The sequence below is a fragment of the Somniosus microcephalus genome, unplaced genomic scaffold (genome assembly GCF_052327205.1).
Source record: "Somniosus microcephalus isolate GS21.2 unplaced genomic scaffold, FLI_Smic_1.0 unresolved_chr7, whole genome shotgun sequence".
Taxonomy (NCBI): domain Eukaryota; kingdom Metazoa; phylum Chordata; class Chondrichthyes; order Squaliformes; family Somniosidae; genus Somniosus; species Somniosus microcephalus.
In genome coordinates, this window is record NW_028225185.1 from 3183337 (window position 1) to 3201920 (window position 18584).

The window sequence follows — 18584 nt, forward strand, 5'->3', positions numbered from 1 at the left end:
TTCTCCTTCCAGCTTCACCCCCACCCACCAGTTTCAGAGGTGGGTTCTCAGGCCTCTGCCCATGTGGCTCACGGGCCTGGCGAGAGCACCCCATTTTGAGACAGTGCCCCGGGGGCAGACACGCCAAACACCGGCCTCGAGACCGCGCCCCGGGGCCCGTCGATCACCACTACACCCGGAGACCCGACAGCAGATGCACCTCGTTTTATACTTAGACAATACAAAGCTTTTATTATAAAAACACTGATGGTAAAGCAGATATTAGATAAACCTCTTTTAAACCATCACAAAAAGTGCCCAACCCTTCCCTGTAACATCCTCCCAAGTCCAGTAATCTACAGAACACAACGGCTGAATTCTTGTAAACATGTGTTTGGGGGGGGGGGGATGGGAATAAGATTCACAATCCAGAGTTTATGGTCATGGTGAAGTTCAAAATAAACCGGCACAAGACTCCTATTTACATATTATTTACAGTAGAACTGGCATGGTACACACAGCAGAAACGCTGAGCTGTGACAAAGACAGACCAGCAGGACGAAGGAGTCCCAGCCTCAGCAGGGGAACCGCAGTGTACATCACGAGGCGCAAACATCCCTTCCACTGGTCAATGATATCCACGGGGAGCTGGTGGTGGGAGAGGGGGAGAATATCGATTCAATGTGATGGCGAGTTCCTGCTGGAGTCACGCCAATAGGGAGACCAGTGTAAACAGCAGCCTCTTTGAAGTTGGGAGTGCCTTGGCTCGGAGCTACCACGTGCACGGTGTGCTAGAAGGAATGACGCCGATTACACACACACACACAAAAGGTTGATTGCAAAGGCATCCAGTCAGGTCAGTTGTCCTTTAAGCATCAGTTTCTCATCGAGAAGTTCGAACGGCAGATGATGGCACGTATCCTACAAACTCTCCACAGGCAGAACGTCCAGCTCATGTCCTCGGACACAAAGAAAGCTGGCGAGGGAGCCGAGATACAGTCACCAGCTTTACACGTCTCAAAAAGATTTATTTTAGTTAGAAGTCGCCTGCAGAGCTTGATCGCTGGTCACTGCAACGTTCCAAACTCTGGTTACCACGGCTCAGGGATCCATTCAGAAGGCGGCAGCCCAGGAAGATCGTGGGGGGGGGGGCGGTCGGAAGGAATAAGTTAGGCCAAACAAAATAAAGGCTCTTCTCTCTTCCCCCTCCCCCCAAAGTCCCCGGGCCCAGCTTCATGTCATCTGCTGATATCACGATTGGAGTCCCAGGGTTTGGGGTTTTTCTGTTCGGTTTTGAGCGAGTCAAAGTAAGGGTGCCGCAGCGAGTCCGCTAGTGTTATCCTTTTGGAAGGCTCGTACTCCAACATTCTCTCGATCAAGTCAAACAGCTGGCAGTGCTCCTCGCTCTCGGCAATCATGTATCGCTAAACAAGGGCAGAATGACACAGCTGTTCATTCACAAAACAGTCAACGGGAAAAAAAAATCACCGCCTTTCTATCCCTCGCTGCACTGCCCCGATCGCGAGGCAAGCTCCATCCTCTCACTGGCCTCTGGCAATGGCCATTAAGAGGCATTTAACGAGAGGCTAAGAGCCACAACTCCCCCCAAAAATCAGAGAAAAAACACTTCTACTGGTCTGGGCCAAGATTCCAAAATAGACGACAGATTGAATAAACTGGACTTCTATCCCCTTGAGTTTAGAAGATTGAGGGGTGATCTAATGGAGACTTTAAAGGGGATTAGATACAGAAAGACTCGTCCTATGATGGGGGGGAGGAATCCAGAACAAGGAGGCACAATCTTATAGCTAGGCCACTCGGGAGTGAAATCGGGAATCGCTATCTTCACACTAGGTAGCGGAAATCTGGAATTCTTCCCCCACAGAAGCCCGGGGACACCGGGGCAATGTTAATTTTCAAGAGATGGACAGATTTTAAATCAGGCAGGAGTATCAAAGGGATGTGGATCAAAGGTGGGGAAATGGAGTGGAGGTACAGATCTGACACGGTCTAACTGAACAGGGGAGCAGGCTCGAGGTACAGATCTGACACGGTCTAACTGAACAGGGGAGCAGGCTCGAGGTACAGATCTGACACGGTCTAATTGAACAGGGGAGCAGGCTCGAGGTACAGATCTGACACGGTCTAACGGAACAGGGGAGCAGGCTCGAGGTACAGATCTGACATGGTCTAATTGAACAGGGGAGCAGGCTCGAGGTACAGATCTGACACGGTCTAACTGAACAGGGGAGCAGGCTCGAGGTACAGATCTGACACGGTCTAATTGAACAGGGGAGCAGGCTCGAGGGGCAGATCTGACACGGTCTAATTGAACAGGGGATCAGGCTCGAGGTACAGATCGGACACGGTCTAACTGAACAGGAGAGCAGGCTCGAGGTACAGATCGGACATGGTCTAACTGAACAGGGGATCAGGCTCGAGGTACAGATCGGACACGGTCTAACTGAACAGGGGAGCAGGCTCGAGGTACAGATCTGACATGGTCTAAATGAACAGGGGAGCAGGCTCGAGGTACAGATCTGACATGGTCTAACTGAACAGGAGAGCAGGCTCGAGGTACAGATCTGACACGGTCTAACTGAACAGGGGAGCAGGCTCGAGGTACAGATCTGACATGGTCTAACTGAACAGGAGAGCAGGCTCGAGGTACAGATCTGACATGGTCTAACTGAACAGGAGAGCAGGCTCGAGGTACAGATCTGACACGGTCTAACTGAACAGGGGAGCAGGCTCGAGGTACAGATCTGACACGGTCTAACTGAACAGGGAAGCAGGCTCGAGGTACAGATCTGACACGGTCTAACTGAACAGGGGAGCAGGCTCGAGGTACAGATCTGACACGGTCTAACTGAACAGGAGAGCAGGCTCGAGGTACAGATCTGACACGGTCTAACTGAACAAGGGAGCAGGCTCGAGGTACAGATCTGACACGGTCTAACTGAACAGGAGAGCAGGCTCGAGGTACAGATCTGACACGGTCTAACTGAACAGGAGAGCAGGCTCGAGGTACAGATCTGACATGGTCTAACTGAACAGGAGAGCAGGCTCGAGGTACAGATCTGACACTGTCTAACTGAACAGGGGAGCAGGCTCGAGGTACAGATCTGACACGGTCTAACTGAACAGGAGAGCAGGCTCGAGGTACAGATCTGACACGGTCTAACTGAACAGGGGAGCAGGCTCGAGGTACAGATCTGACACGGTCTAACTGAACAGGGAAGCAGGCTCGAGGTACAGATCTGACACGGTCTAACTGAACAGGGGAGCAGGCTCGAGGTACAGATCTGACACGGTCTAACTGAACAGGGGAGCAGGCTCGAGGTACAGATCTGACATGGTCTAACTGAACAGGGGAGCAGGCTCGAGGTACAGATCTGACACGGTCTAACTGAACAGGGGAGCAGGCTCGAGGTACAGATCTGACACGGTCTAACTGAACAGGGGAGCAGGCTCGAGGGGCAGATCTGACACGGTCTAACTGAACAAGGGAGCAGGCTCGAGGTACAGATCTGACACGGTCTAACTGAACAGGGGAGCAGGCTCGAGGTACAGATCTGACATGGTCTAACTGAACAAGGGAGCAGGCTCGAGGTACAGATCGGACAGGGTCTAACTGAACAGGGGAGCAGGCTCGAGGTACAGATCTGACACGGTCTAACTGAACAGGGGAGCAGGCTCGAGGTACAGATCTGACATGGTCTAACTGAACAGGGGAGCAGGCTCGAGGTACAGATCGGACATGGTCTAACTGAACAGGGGAGCAGGCTCGAGGTACAGATCTGACACGGTCTAACTGAACAGAGGAGCAGGCTCGAGGTACAGATCGGACAGGGTCTAACTGAACAGGGGAGCAGGCTCGAGGTACAGATCTGACACGGTCTAACTGAACAAGGGAGCAGGCTCGAGGTACAGATCGGACATGGTCTAACTGAACAAGGGAGCAGGCTCGAGGTACAGATCGGACATGGTCTAACTGAACAGGGGAGCAGGCTCGAGGTACAGATCGGACATGGTCTAACTGAACAGGGGAGCAAGCTCGAGGTACAGATCTGAGACGGTCTAACTGAACAGGGGAGCAGACTCGAGGTACAGATCTGACATGGTCTAACTGAACAGGAGAGCAGGCTCGAGGGGCAGAACAGCAGCTTGTATTAATACAGCGCCTTTAACGTAGTGAAACGTCCCAAAGGCGATTCACAGGAGCGATTATCAGACAAAAATAGACTCCGAGCCACATCAGGAGATATTAGGACAGGTGACCAAAAGCTGGGTCACAGAGGTCGGTTTTAAGGAGCGTCTTAAAAGGAGAGAGGCGGAGAGGTTTAGGGAGGGAATTCCAGCGCCTGGGGCCCAGGCGGCTGAAGGCACGGCCGCCAATGGTGGAGCGATGGAAATCGGGGGATGCTCAAGAGGCCAGAATTGGAGGAGCGCAGATATCTCGGGGGGTTATAGGAGGCAACAGTGATAAGAGGGGCGAACCATGGAGGATTTGAACAGGAGAATCCAAATTTTTTAAATTGAAGCATTGCCTGACCAGGACCAACACAGGTCAGAGGACAGGGGGCGATGGGTGAACGGGACTGGGTGTGAGCACAGGGAGCGATGGGTGAACGGGACTGGGTGCGAGTTGGACACGGGGCAGTGAGCACTGGGGGTGATGGGTGAACGGGACTTGGTGTGAGTTAGGACACGGGGCAGTGAGCACAGGGGGTGATGGGTGAACGGGACTGGGTGCGAGTTAGGACACGGGGCAGTGAGCACAGAGGGTGATGGGTGAACGGGACTGGGTGCGAGTTAGGACACGGGGCAGTGAGCACAGGGGGTGATGGGTGAACGGGACTGGGTGTGAGTTAGGACACGGGGCAGTGAGCACAGCGGGTGATGGGTGAACGGGACTGGGTGTGAGTTAGGACACGGGGCAGTGAGCACAGGGGGTGATGGGTGAACGGGACTGGGTGTGAGTTAGGACACGGGGCAGTGAGCACAGGGGGTGATGGGTGAACGGGACTGGGTGTGAGTTAGGACATGGGGCAGTGAGCACAGGGGGTGATGGGTGAACGGGACTGGGTGTGAGTTAGGACACGGGGGCAGTGAGCACAGGGGGTGATGGGTGAACGGGACTGGGTGTGAGTTAGGACACAGGGCAGTGAGCACAGGGGGTGATGGGTGAACAGGACTGGGGGCAAGTTAGGACACGGGGTGATGGGTGAACGGGACTCGGTGTGAGTTACGACACGGGGCAGTGAGCACAGGGGGTGATGGGTGAACGGGACTCGGTGCGAGTTAGGACACGGGGCAGCGAGCACAGTGGGTGATGGGTGAACGGGACTCGGTGTGAGTTACGACACGGGGCAGTGAGCACAGGGGGTGATGGGTGAACGGGACTGGGTGTGAGTTAGAACACGGGGCACTGAGCACAGGGGGTGATGGGTGAACGGGGCAGATCTGACATGGTCTAACTGAACAGGGGAGCAGGCTCGAGGGGCAGATCTGACACGGTCTAACTGAACAGGGGAGCAGGCTCGAGGTACAGATCTGACACGGTCTAACTGAACAGGGGAGCAGGCTCGAGGTACAGATCTGACATGGTCTAACTGAACAAGGGAGCAGGCTCGAGGTACAGATCTGACACGGTCTAACTGAACAGGAGAGCAGGCTCGAGGTACAGATCTGACATGGTCTAACTGAACAGGGGAGCAGGCTCGAGGTACAGATCTGACACGGTCTAACTGAACAGGGGAGCAGGCTCGAGGTACAGATCTGACACGGTCTAACTGAACAGGGAAGCAGGCTCGAGGTACAGATCTGACACGGTCTAACTGAACAGGGGAGCAGGCTCGAGGTACAGATCTGACATGGTCTAACTGAACAGGGGAGCAGGCTCGAGGTACAGATCTGACACGGTCTAACTGAACAGGGGAGCAGGCTCGAGGTACAGATCTGACATGGTCTAACTGAACAGGAGAGCAGGCTCGAGGTACAGATCTGACATGGTCTAACTGAACAGGAGAGCAGGCTCGAGGGGCAGAACAACAGCAGCTTGTATTAATACAGCGCCTTTAACGTAGTGAAACGTCCCAAAGGCGATTCACAGGAGCGATTATCAGACAAAAATAGACTCCGAGCCACATCAGGAGATATTAGGACAGGTGACCAAAAGCTGGGTCACAGAGGTCGGTTTTAAGGAGCGTCTTAAAAGGAGAGAGGCGGAGAGGTTTAGGGAGGGAATTCCAGCGCCTGGGGCCCAGGCGGCTGAAGGCATGGCCGCCAATGGTGGAGCGATGGAAATCGGGGGATGCTCAAGAGGCCAGAATTGGAGGAGCGCAGATATCTCGGGGGGTTATAGGAGGCAACAGTGATAAGAGGGGCGAACCATGGAGGATTTGAACAGGAGGATCCAAATTTTTAAAATTGAAGCATTGCCTGACCAGGACCAACACAGGTCAGAGGACAGGGGGCGATGGGTGAACGGGACTGGGTGTGAGCACAGGGAGCGATGGGTGAACGGGACTGGGTGCGAGTTAGGACACGGGGCAGTGAGCACAGGGGGTGATGGGTGAACGGGACTGGGTGCGAGTTAGGACACGGGGCAGTGAGCACAGGGGGTGATGGGTGAACGGGACTGGGTGCGAGTTAGGACACGGGGCAGTGAGCACAGAGGGTGATGGGTGAACGGGACTGGGTGCGAGTTAGGACACGGGGCAGTGAGCACAGGGGGTGATGGGTGAACGGGACTGGGTGCGAGTTAGGACACGGGGCAGTGAGCACAGGGGGTGATGGGTGAACGGGACTCGGTGTGAGTTAGGACACGAGGCAGTGAGCACAGGGGGTGATGGGTGAACGGGATTGGGTGTGAGTTACGACACGGGGCAGTGAGCACAGGGGGTGAGGGGTGAACGGGACTGGGTGTGAGTTAGGACACGGGGCAGTGAGCACAGGGGGTGATGGGTGAACGCGACTCGGAGCGAGTTAGGACACGGGGCAGTGAGCACAGGGGGTGATGGGTGAACGGGACTGGGTGTGAGTTAGGACACGGGGCAGTGAGCACAGGGGGTGATGGGTGAACGGGACTGGGTGTGAGTTAGGACACGGGGGCAGCGAGCCCCGGGGGTGATGGGTGAACGGGACTGGGTGTGAGTTAGGACACGGGGGCAGCGAGCCCCGGGGGTAATGGGTGAACGGGACTGGGTGTGAGTTAGGACACGGGGCAGTGAGCACAGGGGGTGATGGGTGAACGGGACTGGGTGTGAGTTAGGACCCGGGGCAGTGAGCACAGGGGGTGATGGGTGAACGGGACTGGGTGTGAGTTGGGACACGGGGCAGTGAGCACAGGGGGTGATGGGTGAACGGGACTGGGTGTGAGTTAGGACACGGGGCAGTGAGCACAGGGGGTGATGGGTGAACGGGACTCGGTGTGAGTTAGGACACGGGGCAGTGAGCACAGGGGGTGATGGGTGAACAGGACTGGGGGCAAGTTAGGACACGGGGTGATGGGTGAACGGGACTCGGTGTGAGTTACGACACGGGGCAGTGAGCACAGGGGGTGATGGGTGAACAGGACTGGGGGCAAGTTAGGACACGGGGTGATGGGTGAACGGGACTGGGTGTGAGTTAGGACACGGGGCAGTGAGCACAGGGGGTGATGGGTGAACGGGACTGGGTGTGAGTTAGGACACGGGGCAGTGAGCACAGGGGGTGATGGGTGAACGGGACTGGGTGTGAGTTAGGACACGGGGCAGAGAGCACAGGGGGTGATGGGTGATCGGGACTGGGTGTGAGTTAGGACACGGGGCAGTGAGCACAGGGGGTGATGGGTGAACGAGACTCGGTGCGAGTTAGGACACGGGGCAGTGAGCACAGGGGGTGATGGGTGAACGGGACTGGGTGTGAGTTAGGACACGGGGCAGTGAGCACAGGGGGTGATGGGTGAACGAGACTCGGTGCGAGTTAGGACACGGGGCAGTGAGCACAGGGGGCGACGGGTGAACGGGACTGGGTGTGAGTTAGGACACAGGGCAGTGAGCACAGGGGGTGATGGGTGAACGGGACTGGGTGTGAGTTCGGACACGGGGCGGGGGGGGGTGACGGGGTTGGAATAGCGGAGTCTGGGGGCAACAAAAGCATGGATGAGGGTTTCAGCAGCAGATGGGCTGAGGCGGGGAGGAGACGGGCGAGGTTACGGAGGTCCTTGTGATGGAGACAGAATGAAGAGGAATGGCCTAATCGTGTTGCTAGGAAGTCAGAGGGAAGAAGCATAACCCTGCACAAAGCCAGACCCTGAAGCCCAGCCAGCACAATGGCCTTACTTTTAATGGTTTGCAGTTATCTCTTACATATCGTCCAGCTGAACTGCTTTCATCCCAATCCAAGTGGCCATGATAGAAATACTTCTGTTTCCTGTTAAAATATCAACGCACATTTCAATTGGACAAGTTGAGCCAACTCTCAAACAGCCTTTGTTACAAGCACACGCCACGGCAACCGCCCCCTCCCCTCGGCAACCGCCCCCCTCCCCTCCCCACGGCAACCGCCCCCCCCTCCCCTCCCCACGGCAACCGCCCCCCCTCCCCTCGGCAACCGCCCCCCCTCCCCTCCCCACGGCAACCGCCCCTCCCTCCCCTCCCCACGGCAACCGCCCCTCCCTCCCCTCCCCACGGCAACCGCCCCCCCTCCCCTCGGCAACCGCCCCCCCTCCCCTCCCCACGGCAACCGCCCCCTCCCCTCCCCTCGGCAACCGCCCCCCCTCCCCTCCCCACGGCAACCGCCCCCCCTCCCCTCCCCACGGCAACCGCCCCCCCTCCCCTCCCCTCGGCAACCGCCCCCCCTCCCCTCCCCACGGCAACCGCCCCCTCCCCTCCCCACGGCAACCGCCCCCCCTCGGCAACCACCCCCCCCTCCCCTCGGCAACCGCCCCCCCTCCCCTCCAACACGGCAACCGCCGCCCCTCCCCTCCCCACGGCAACCGCCTGCCTTCCCCCTGCTAAATACATGCTTCACCAGGGTGACATTCATGCAAAAGTGCTTGAAGAAAGCGTGCCCTCTAACTGTGCTGGTGCCATGTCGGTCAGTGACCAGAGCTCCATACACACTCGAGCCTGCCACACCACCCGCCTCTCACCTGGTCTTTCTGATCATCCGCGTTGGGATTGGACCAAGGATTCTCTCCATCATGGCCAAATGCTCTCGATTGTCATGCGTCTACAAAGAACAGATGAAAATGTTACATCTCTCTCCCCGCAACAGCCCTGGATGATTTCCCCCTCCTTAACCGAGCCCCGCGGTAGCCCTGACGGTGGCGATTGGCTAACAGCACAAACCAGGAATCAAACCTTCTGCTGCGGGTCTCGGCACCATAGCGGGCTGGGCAATTGGAACACAGGAGAGGTTTGCGCATTCGCTTTTTCTTGTCCCGGTGACGGTTTACAGCAGCACAAACCAGCAGGATTACAGCTTCCCCGACCCCTGGTTATCAGGGCTGCACCTCAAGAACCGCTATTACAGATCAAACCATCTGGAAAATAACACACTTAGCCGATTTCAAGTTCTGAATGGGCTAAATTCAGCACAAACCTACCTGGAAAAGCGTAAAGCCGAGGTAATATTCGAAAATGATACAGCCTATGCTCCACACGTCACACGGCTGGGACCACCCAAGCTCTGGAAGAGGAGGAGCATTCGTTAGATGCAGACCGAGTGAAGCGCTTCAGAGAGCATCTCACATTTAGAAAAAAGTAGTTAAACTGGGTCCCGTTGTTCACTGTAGTTCCCTCTCATGGATTTGCTTCCCCTGAACCACTTCCCACCCATCACTGTTCATCAGAGTTACCTAGCGATTTACTGCCAGGGCTTTAAGCTAATTTTCATATACAAGAACATAAGAATTAGGAGCAGGAGTCGGCCACTCGAGCCTGCTCCGCCATTCAGTAAGATCATGGCTGATCATCGACCTCAACTCCACCTTCCCGCCCGATCTCCATATCCCTCGATTCCCCGAGAGTCCAAAAATCTATCGATCTCAGCCTTGAATATACTCAACGACTGAGCCTCCACAGCCCTCTGGGGCAGAGAATTCCAAAGATTCACCGCCCTCTGAGTGAAGAAATTCCTCCTCATCTCAGTCCTCAATGACCGACTCCTTATCCCGAGACGGTGACCCCTGGTTACATAGAAGATAGGAACAGGCCATTCGGCCCCTCGAGCCTGCTCCGCCATTTAATGAGATCATGGCTGATCATCCAAATTCAGTACCCTGCCCCTGCCTTCTCCCCATATCCCTTTAGCCTTAAGAAATATATCAAACTCCTTCTTGAATATATTTAATGAATTGGCCTCAACTGCCTTCTGTGGCAGAGAATTCCACAGGTTCACCACTCTCTGGGTGAAGAAATTCCTCCTCATCTCTGTCCTAAATGGCTTACCCCTTATCTTTAAGAAAAGGGGTGGCTAAAGTGAATGTTGGTCCCTTAGAGGACGAGACCGGGAAACTAGTGGTGGGGAACATGGAGATGGCAGAAACGCTGAACAAATATTTTGTATCAGTCTTTACAGTAGAGGACACTAAAAATATCCCAACACTGGACAAACAGGGGGCTATGGGGGGGGGGGGGGGGGAGCTAAACACGATCAAAATCACTAAGGAAGTGGTACTCGGTCAGATAATGGGACTTAAGGCGGATAAATCCCCTGGACCTGATGGCTTACATCCTAGGGTCTTGAGAGAAGTAGCGGTAGGGATTGCGGAGGCATTAGTGGTAATTTTCCAAAACTCCCTGGATTCAGGAAAGGTCCCAGCAGATTGGAAAACTGCTAATGTAACACCCTTATTTAAAAAGGGAGGTAGACAAAAGGCTGGAAACTATAGACCAGTTAGCCTAACATCTGTGGTTGGTAAAATGTTGGAGTCCATTATTAAGGAAGCAGTAACAGGACACTTGGATAAGCATAATTTAATCAGACAGAGTCAGCATGGTTTTATGAAGGGGAAGTCATGTTTGACAAATTTGCTCGAATTCTTTGAGGATGTAACAAACAGGGTGGATAAAGGGGAACCAGTGGATGTGGTGTATTTGGACTTCCAAAAGGCATTTGACAAGGTGCCACACAAAAGATTACTGCACAAGATAAAAAATCACGGGATTGGTGGTAATATACTGGCATGGGTGGAAGATTGGCTATCTAACAGAAAACAAAGAGTTGGGATAAATGGTTCGTTCTCGGGCTGGCAATCAGTAACTAGTGGTGTTCCGCAGGGGTCGGTGCTGGGACCCCAACTCTTTACAATTTATATTAATGATTTGGAGGAGGGGACAAAGTGCAACATATCCAAGTTTGCCGACGATACAAAGATGGGAGGGAAAGCAGTGAGTGAGGAGGACATAAAAAACCTGCAAAAAGACAGACAGGCTAAGTGAGTGGGCAGAAATTTGGCAGATGGAATATAATGTTGGAAAGTGTGAGGTTATGCACTTTGGCAGAAAAAATCAAAGAGCAAGTTATTATCTAAATGGAGAGAAACTGCAAAGTGCTACAGTACTAAGGGATCTGGGGGTCCTGGTGCATGAAACACAGAAGGTTAGTATGCAGGTGCAGCAGGTGATCAGGAAGGCCAATGGAATCTTGGATTTTATTGCAAGGGGGTTGGAGTATAAAAGCAGGGAAGTCTTGCTGCAGTTGTACAGGGTACTGGTGAGGCCACACCTGGAATACTGCGTACAGTTTTGGTTTCCATATTTAAGAAAAGATATACTTGCTCTCGAGGCAGTTCAAAGAAGGTTCACTCGGTTGATTCCGGAGATGAGGGGGTTGACTTATGAGGAAAGGTTGAGTAGGTTGGGCCTCTACTCATTGGAATTCAGAAGAATGAGAGGCGATCTTATGGAAACATATAAGATTGTGAGGGGGCTTGATCGGGTGGATGCGGGGAGGATGTTTCCACTGATGGGTGAGACTAGAACTAGGGGGCATAATCTTAGAATAAGGGGCTGCCGTTTCAAAACTGAGATGAGGAGAAACTTCTTCACTCAGAGGGTAGTAAATCTATGGAATTTGCTACCTCAGAGAGCTGTGGAAGCTGCGACATTAAATAAATTTAAAACGGAGATAGACAGTTTCCTAGCTGATAAGGGAATTAGGGGTTACGGGGAGAGGGCAGGGAAGTGGACGTGAGTCTAGGTTCGGATCAGCCATGATCCTATTGAATGGCGGAGCAGGCCCGAGGGGCCGTATGGCCTACTCCTGCTTCTTATGTTCTTATGTTATGTTTAGACTGCGACCCCTGGTTCTGGACTCCCCCGCCATCGGGAACAGCCTTCCTGCATCTAGTCTGTCTAGTCCTGTTAGAATTTTATAAGTTTCAGTGAGATCCCCTCTCATTCTTCTAAACTTTAGTGAATATAAGCCCAATCGACCCAATCTCTCCTCATATGTCATCCCAGGTATCAGTCTGGTGAATCTTCGCTGCACTCCCTCCATGGCAAGAACATCCTTCCTCAGATAAGGTTCTAGACTCTCCAGCCAGGGGGAAACAGCCTCTCAGCATCTACCCTGTCAATCCCCCCTCAGAATCTTGTATGTTTCAATCAGAGTGGAAGTAATATACAATACCTACCTAATATGACTTCTGGTGCTCGATAGTGTCTGGTGGAGACAATAGTGCTGTGATGCTCATGGTCAAAGGTGGCACTGCCAAAGTCCACGACCCGGGTCGCTGTATTTTTAACCACTCGCTCTTCACGCTTCTAGAAGCACAGAAATGGAGAAAAATCAACCGCTTTTAATCTCATCATTTAGCCAACTGCTTCGGAGATAAAGCAAGGAGATAACACAAGAGGAGACGACTGGTTGAAGTCCCAGTGCTTGCAGGGACACACACATACCTTTTCCACATTACACACAACTTCATAGTCGGAATTTACAAAAAGAATGTTCTCTGGCTTTAAGTCGGTGTGAGTGAGCTTGTTGTCATGTAAAACTATTAAAGGGATAAAAAGAAAGATTAGGCAACAGCACAGGCCACCAGCTAACAATTAGGCATCGGACTGACAATAATCCACTGCGCGGGCTACAACAACTATCCGGGAAAGAGTTACGGAACGAGCTTTTACTGCAGGGTATGGGTTACTCTATCTGCTAACCCACTACTGGGATAGTTTCTTTATTTACGCAGCGGACAGGACGCCAGTTAATGAAAATGATACTCACAGTTAACAGCATGGCAGGTCTGGAAGGCCATGTGTCTCACTTGGTGAATAGGGTATGGCGAGTAATTGTTGTCCTTCAAAAAATCAAAGGTGCTCTGGCCGAGTAACTCAAAAGATATACATATATGGCCATGGTAATCGAACCAGTCAAACATCTGTACACAGTGACTGAAAGGGAGAAGAGAGAGAGGAACAGGGTTTAGACATACAATGCACTGCCACTGCATGGAGGGTCCATTCGACACCCACACCGCTTTGTGCCAGTCTTCCTGAAGCAGCTAATTCTCTCTCAATGGACAGGAAACCTCATTCTCCCCTCTGGCTACTGCGCGTCTCCTCGTGGCCACCAAAGAAGCAACTGAGAGCTGGCATAACCTCCTCCCTAAAGGCTTGGCCCCTTGCCTGAATAACAACTGCACCATCCATCTTCTCCCCTCCCCAACTGACTCCGTTATTGAACCTAGCATTTATATACAAATATACTGGCAGGAGATATGAAATGAGCTGCCTTCCCTGCATGGGCCACCCATGGTTGGACATGTATTCTGCGGCGAGTGTCTCACCTCCTGACTCCCCAAAGCCTTTCCACCATCTACAAGGCACAAGTAAGGAGTGTGATGGAATACTCTCCACTTGCCTGGATGAGTGCAGCTCCAACACTCGAGAAGCTCGACAACATCCAGGACAAAGCAGCCCGCTTGATCTGCACCCCATCCACCACCTTAAACACTCACTCCCTCCACCACCGGTGCACCGTGGCTGCAGTGTGTACCGTCTACAAGATGCAGTGCAGCAACTTGCCAAGGCTTAGAATCATAGAATGGTTACAGCACGGAAGGGGGCCATTCGGCCCGTGCCAACTCTCAGCTAGTCCCACTCCCCCATAGCCCTGCACATTTTTTTCCTTCATCTAATTATCCAATGCCCTTTTGAAAGCCATGATTGAGTCTGCCTCCACCACCCTTTCAGGCAGTGCATTCCAGATCCTAACCACTCGCTGCCTAAAAAAGTTTTTCCTCATGTCGCCTTTGGTTCTTTTGCCAATCACCTTAAATCTGTGTCCTCTGGTTCTCAACCCTTCCGCCAATGGGAACAGTTTCTCTCTATCTACTCTGTCCAGACACCTCATGATTTTGAACACCTCGATCAAATCTCCTCTCAATCTTCTCTGCTCCAAGGAGAACCACCTCAGCTTCTCCAGTCTATCCACGTAACTGAAGTCCCTCATCCCTGGAATCATTCTCGTAAATCTTTTCTGCACCCTCTCTAAGGCCTTCACATCCTTCCTAAAGTGCGGTGCCCAGAATTGGACACAGTGCTCCAGTTGAGGCTGAACCAGTGTTTTATGAAGGTTCATCGTAATTTCACACTTTTGTACTCTATACCTCTATTCGTGAAGCCCAGGATCCCGTATGCTTTAACTGCTATCTCAACCTGCCCTGCCACCTACAATGATTTGTGCACATATACCCCCAGGTCTCTCTGTTCATGCACCCACTTTAGGATTGTACCCTTTAGTTTATATTTCCTGTCCTCATTCTTTCTACCAAAATGTATCACTTTGCACTTTTCTGTGTTAAATTTAATCTGCCACGTGTTTGCCCATTCCACCAGCCAGTCTGTGTCTTCCTGAAGTCTGTCACTATCCTCCTCACTGTTCACTATACTTCCACGTTTTGTGTCATCTGCAAATTTTGAAATTGTGCCCTGTACACCCAATCCTAAGTCATTGATATATATCAAGAAAAGCAGTGGTCCTAGAACCGACCCCTGGGGAACACCACTGTGTACCTTCCTCCAGTCCGAAAAACAACCGTTCACCATTACTCTCTGTTTCCTGTCACTTAGCCAATTCTGTATCCATGCTGCCACTGTCCCTTTTATTCCCGGGCTTCAACTTTGCTGGCAAGCCTATTATGTGGCACTTTGTCGAACACCTTTTGGAAATCCATGTTCACCACGTCAACCACATTACCCTCATCAACCCTCTCTGTTACCTCATCAAAAAACTCAATCAAGTTGGTTAAACACGATTTTCCTTTAACAAATCCATGCTGGCTTTGCTCAATTAATCCACACTTGTTCAAGTGACTGTTAATTTTGTCCCCGATTATTGTTTCTAAAAGTTTCCCCACTACCGAGGTTAAACTGACTGGCCTGTAGTTGCTGGATTTATCTTTACACCCTTATTCGAACAAGGGTGTAACATTTGCAATTCTCCAGTCCTCTGGCACCACCCCCATTTCTAAGGAGAATTGGAAGATTATGGCCAGTACCTCCGCGATTTCTTCCTTCACTTCCCTCAGCATCCTCGGATGCATCCCATCCTCTCCTGGTGACTTATCTACTTTAAGTACAGCCAGCCTTTCTAGTACCTCCTCTATCAATTTTTATCCCATCCAGGATCTCCTCTACCACCCCTGACAACCAATGCATCCACTACCTCTATAGCCAACTCTTTCAAAACCCTAGGATGTAGGCCATCAGGTCCAGGGGATTTATCGGCTTTCAGTCTCATTAATTTCTCCAGGAATACTTTTTTACGAATGCTAATTTCTTTCAGTTCCTCATTCTCGCCAGACCCTTGGTTCTCCACTACTTCCGGGAGGTTAACTATTTCCGGGAAGTTTTTTGCCTCTTCTCCCGTGAAGACAAACACAAAGGATTCGTTTAATTTCTCAGCCACTTCCTTATTCCCCATTATAATTTCTCCTGTCTCGGCCTGTAAGGGACCCACATTTACTTCTGTTAATCTTTTCCTTTTACATACCTATAGAAGCTTTCAGTCTGTTTATGTCTCTCGCTAGTTTACTCTCATATTCTATTTCCCCTTTCTTCATCAATTTTTTGGTCCTCCTTTGCTGAATTCTAAAATCCTCCCAATCCTCAGGCTTACTACTCTTTTTGGCAGCATTATAAGCCTCTTCCTTTGATCGAATACTATCCTTAACTTCTCTTGTTAGCCATGGTTGGACCACTTTTCCTGTGGGGTTTCTGTGCCTTAAAGTAACATTTTCCTCAGCCAACACTGCCATACCACCTCCTATCTTTCCTTTCCTGAACACCTTATATCCAGGAATATTTAATACTCATCCTGCCCTTTTTGAGCCAGGTCTCCGTTATTGCCACAACATCATATTCCCATTTGACTATTTGCGCCTGCAGCTCACCAACCTTGTTTACTATGCTTTGTGCGTTCACATACATCCACTGTAAACCCATCTGACTATCCTGTATTCTCTCTTGGTCTGACCCCACCTAATACCTTACTATTTCTTACTTTAGTGCGATCTGTCTCTCCCAATCCTTTGTGCCCATTGTTTCTCCTTTCTAATGCTACATCCTGGTGCCCATCGCCCTGCCAAATTAGTTTAAACCCTCCCCACCAGCAAACCTCCCCGCGAGGATATTGGTCCCGGCTCTGTTGAGGTGCAACCTGTCCGGGTCTCACCTCCCCCAGAACCGGCCCCAATGCCCCAGGAATCTGACGCCCTCCCTTCTGCACCATCTCTCCAGCCACGCATTCATCTGCTCTATTCTCCTATTTCTATACTCACTCGCGTGTGGCACCGGGAGTAATCCTGAGGTTACTACCTTTAAGGTCCTGCTTTTTAATCTCTTTCCCAGCTCCCTGAAATCTGCCTGCAGGACCTCATCCCTCTTTCTACCCATGTCGTTGGTACCGATATGGACCACGACCTCTGGCTGTTCACCCTCCTCCCTCAGAATGTCCTGCAACCGCTCTGTGACATCCTGGCACCAGGGAGGCAACATACCAACCTGGAATCACATCTGCGGCCGCAGAAACGCCTGTCTGCTTCCATAATTATCGAATCCCAAATCGCTATTGCTTTTCCCACCTTCCTGTTCCTGCATCGTTACTGGGTCAAAATCCTGGAACTCCCTCCCTAACAGCGCTGTGGGAGCACCTTCACCACACGGACTGCAGCGGTGCAAGGCGGCGGCTCACCACCACCTTCGAGGGCAATTAGGGATGGGCAATAAATGCTGGACCTTGCCAGCGACGCCCACATCCCAGGAACTAATTTTAAAAAATGTATTTCCCATCACGCTTACACTGCAATGGTTAACTGTGAAGTACAAAGGACGCAGGATTTGGAAAGACAGTGGTCATTTTGACAAGCCCAAGGCCAGTGACGTTACTTACAATTTATTATCTGGGTCCTTCTCGTTGATTTTTTCCAATACGTTAATTTCTAACCGGGCAGCTTCTCTGTATTTTTCCACATTCTTAATTATTTTAAGAGCCACCCGTGAACCACCCCTGCGAAGAGAAAAACAGAGCCATCAGCTCGACGCACACATCCCAACATCAGCAAGCAGCTCAACAAACAGGTCATTCTACACCAATCTGGAGATGCTGATGGGGGGGGAGATGAAAGGGGGGGTGGGAGGAGGCTGGTGTGGAGCAGAAACACCGGCACAGACCAGGTGGGCCAAATGGCCTGTTTCCGTGCTGTGCATTCCATGTAATCATTGGCATTTACTTGAACCGCCATTTTCCTCCCCGCAGGCACTGACTCTACTGGGGGTCGATTCCTCGGGGGCCAGTTCAGTTCAGCATGAGCTTCACAAACAAGCTCAATTCCATCCTCAGCTGTCACACATGTTCAAGTGGAGGGGGGTGGGGGAGGCCCTCGAGATCAATCACAGCGCCCCACTTGTCAAACTGGACAAGATCAATGAACTCTGCACAGATCAACTGAACTTAACAACTTGCATTTATGTAGCGTCTTAAAGGAGGAGAGAGAGAGGCGGAGAGGTTTAGGGAGAGAATTCCAGAGCTCAGGGCCCAGGCAGCTGAAGGCACGGCCGCCAATGGTGGAGCGATGGAAATCGGGGGATGCGCAAGAGGCCAGGATTGGAGGAGCGCAGAGATCTCGGGGGGTTGTGGGGCTGGAGGAGGTTACAGAGATAGGGAGAGGGCGAGGCCATGGAGGAATTTGAAAACAAGGAGAATTTTAAAGTCGTTGCTTAACCAGGAGCCAATGTAGGTCAGCGAGCACAGGGGCGATGGGTGAACGGGACTTGGTGTGAGTTAGGACACGGGGCAGTGAGCACAGGGGGGCAATGGGTGAACAGGACTGGGTGTGAGTTAGGACACGGGGCAGTGAGCACAGGGGGCGATGGGTGAACGGGACTCGGTGCGAGTTAGGACACGGGGCAGTGAGCACAGGGGGTGATGGGTGAACGGGACTGGGTGTGAGTTAGGACACGGGGCAGTGAGCACAGGGGGTGATGGGTGAACGGGACTGGGTATGAGTTAGGACACGGGGCAGTGAGCACAGGGGGTGATGGGTGAACGGGATTCGGTGCGAGTTAGGACACGGGGCAGTGAGCACAGGGGGTGATGGGTGAACGGGA

General features: G+C 52.2%; 1 protein-coding gene across 1 annotated transcript in view; it reads right to left on the minus strand.

Annotated features, from left to right (window-relative positions):
- Positions 1 to 203: 203 nt before the first annotated feature.
- The window catches only part of clk2a (CDC-like kinase 2a), a 47921-nt gene continuing 29540 nt past the window's right edge, over positions 204 to 18584 (minus strand). Inside the window, exons 6-13 of the mRNA XM_085978462.1 lie at positions 17368 to 17484; positions 13201 to 13367; positions 12876 to 12970; positions 12608 to 12737; positions 9575 to 9657; positions 9119 to 9198; positions 8307 to 8397; positions 204 to 1403 (exon numbers count right to left, since the gene is read on the minus strand). Coding sequence (XP_085834588.1) covers positions 1218 to 1403; positions 8307 to 8397; positions 9119 to 9198; positions 9575 to 9657; positions 12608 to 12737; positions 12876 to 12970; positions 13201 to 13367; positions 17368 to 17484 — 949 coding nt within the window. The 3' untranslated portion in view covers positions 204 to 1217. The remainder of the gene's footprint in view (positions 1404 to 8306; positions 8398 to 9118; positions 9199 to 9574; positions 9658 to 12607; positions 12738 to 12875; positions 12971 to 13200; positions 13368 to 17367; positions 17485 to 18584) is intronic.